Source organism: Gadus chalcogrammus, chromosome 19, assembly GCF_026213295.1.
Source record: "Gadus chalcogrammus isolate NIFS_2021 chromosome 19, NIFS_Gcha_1.0, whole genome shotgun sequence".
Classification (NCBI taxonomy): Eukaryota; Metazoa; Chordata; class Actinopteri; order Gadiformes; family Gadidae; genus Gadus; species Gadus chalcogrammus.
In genome coordinates this window covers 17,108,974-17,111,473 of record NC_079430.1, presented here as the reverse complement: position 1 = coordinate 17,111,473, position 2,500 = coordinate 17,108,974, and the positions used below count along the sequence as shown (strand labels likewise).

The 2,500-nt window shown below is 52.6% G+C and overlaps 1 protein-coding gene across 1 annotated transcript in view; it reads left to right on the top strand.

Annotated features, from left to right (window-relative positions):
* Positions 1 to 2,500, top strand: part of dock4b (dedicator of cytokinesis 4b) — a 139,022-nt gene that overhangs the window by 124,693 nt on the left and 11,829 nt on the right. The window contains exon 47 of the mRNA XM_056578276.1: positions 205 to 286. Within this exon, the coding sequence (XP_056434251.1) occupies positions 205 to 286 (82 nt within the window). The remainder of the gene's footprint in view (positions 1 to 204; positions 287 to 2,500) is intronic.

Below are 2,500 nucleotides of genomic sequence, written 5' to 3'. Positions count from 1 at the left end.
TTTACATGTCGTTCCCTAACCTCTCTACCTCACTTTCCTGTTCATCTTTCCTGTTTGGCCATCAAGGCAAAACAACACAAAGCATGAATAATAAAAACAATTTCAAAACAGCGTTTCTCAGGAATGGCCCCAATTGCATCCTAACTGTTGTTGCTGATGATGATTTTGTTGTTGTTGTTGTTGATGATGTCGTCGTGGTTACAGCCCAGCCCCTCTACCTCGAGCCTCAGCTCCAACCACTCCGCCTCGCCTAACGTGACGAGCTCAGCCCCGTCCAGCGCCCGAGGTAAGACCCCGCAGCGAGGCACGCGCACCGGTGCGGACGCCAAACACACACTCACCCGGACGGGGTCCCCTGCCTTACCCAGTGCTTCCTCGTACAGTTGGCGAGGTCCTTAGTACTCCTTACGGATTACCAAACACTGCTTCGTAGAGACTGGAAGACACACACACGCCTGCCCGTGCCCCCACACACACACACAGTCACACGCACACATAGACACGCACAGACACACACGCACAGATATAGACACAAAAAGCACACGCAAATACACAAGCACACGCACACAAAAGCACACGCACACCCAACACAACAAAAAACACACACGCACACACAAGCACACATAAACACGCAAACAAAAACAAACACACAAAAAGACACTCACACAAGAACACACACAAAACCACACACACACGCACCTGCCCACACAAAAAGGAAAGCGCACACCCACGCGCGCACACACACACACAGACGGATAATGCCAAGGTCATGTCCGCTAAACGTTCCCTTCATGGCGATTTCCCAACACGCATCCTCGATTAAATTACCGAATGAAAAAAAGGAGAAAATAATCCCCCCGCTTAATCCCCCATCACCCCCTCCCCAACCCCCCCCCCCCAGCAACACCCCCCCCCCCCCCCCCCCCCCCCCCCAGCTCCGCCGACTCTCTTGACCTAGTTGCGTCCGTGGAGGCGGGATGCCGTGACCGATCCATCAAGGGGAAGTGACGGTTTAAAAATACTTCACCGCCGGTCGGCGCGGTGTCACCTCCGTCCTCGGAGCGGGTTCGATGTCTCGCGTCCGGCCGGGATGGAAGACGATAGCCATAACGGGGGGAGCGAGTGAGGAAGAGGACGATGGAAGGACGGGAACGAAGGGCGGTCTTTAAGGGGAATTTGGAAAAAAAAGAGAGAAATACAAAACGAACTGTGATGGAAAGTGGAAAGGCCTGAGTGGGCCCAGATAAATGCGGCTTTTGAGAGGGACACTGCCAGGAAAAGGAAGGAGTGGGGGTCTGAGATGAGAGAGGGAGGTAGAGGCAGGGAAGGCCAGGGGGCGAGAGACAGACAGAGAGAGAGAGAGAGAGAGAGAGATGATAACAGTGCTGTGAAGTATGCCTCCTCGCCGTTTAAGACTATCTATTGTCCAGTCTAGCTGCAGCCAGGATTGCCTCCCTCATCCCCAAAAGTGTGAATATCAAATGCTCTGCCCTCTCTCGCTGTCTCTTTGTCTCTCTCGTTCTCTCTCTCTCTCGTTCTCTCTCTCTCTCTCTCTCTCTCTCTCTCTCTCTCTCTCTCATCTCTCTCTCTCTCTCTCCTCTCTCTCTCTCTCTCTCTCTCTCTCTCTCTCCCCCCCTTCTCCTCCTCTCCCTCCCCCCTATCTCCACTCTCGTTCGAGGCTCTTTGCCTCCACCTGATCTACTATCATAAAAAGTAAGAATATACGGAGACATTTATGGAAGCGTATACACTCCCCCCCACCCCCCCTGGGCTGGGCTCTTGGTATCAGGTGCTGGCCTTATAAAGATGGCCCCGGTCCACCCCCATAAAGACTGGGCTGAATTATAGCCCATGCAGTTTCTTATCTGAGCGGGGGGGGGGGGGGTTTATCTGCTGCGCTAGCATGATAGAGCTACCGGCGCTAGCGGTTAGCGGCTAACTGGGCAGGATGCTTGCGAGCTGCAGCGGCCGAGAGAAGCGCCAATTTGTGGTTAGAGTGTTTAGGAGGGATGCTGGGGGGCCGGGCGGGTGGAGGCAGAGAGAGACTTTTTATCTATTGATGTATATATATATACATGTATAAATATATATATATTGTATTTAACATTTTATACTTTGACCTCTTTATTGTTCACCTGATTTGGCAATGTGAATTCATTTCTCATGCCAATAAAGCTTTTTTGAATTGAAGAGAGGAGAGAGGGAGAGAGAGAGATGGAGAGAAAGAGATGGAGAGAAAGAGAGAGAGAGAGAGAGAGAGAGAGAGAGAGAGAGAGAGAGACGGGAGAGAGAGAGAGAGAGAGAGAGAGACGGGAGAGACGGGAGAGACGGGAGAGACGGGAGAGACGGGAGAGACGGGAGAGAGAGAGAGAGACGGACGAGAGAGAGAGACGGACGAGAGAGAGAGAGACGAGAGAGAGAGAGAGAGAGAGAGACGGGAGAGAGAGAGAGACGGGAGAGAGAGAGAGACGGAGAGAGAGAGAGAGACGGGAGAGAGAGG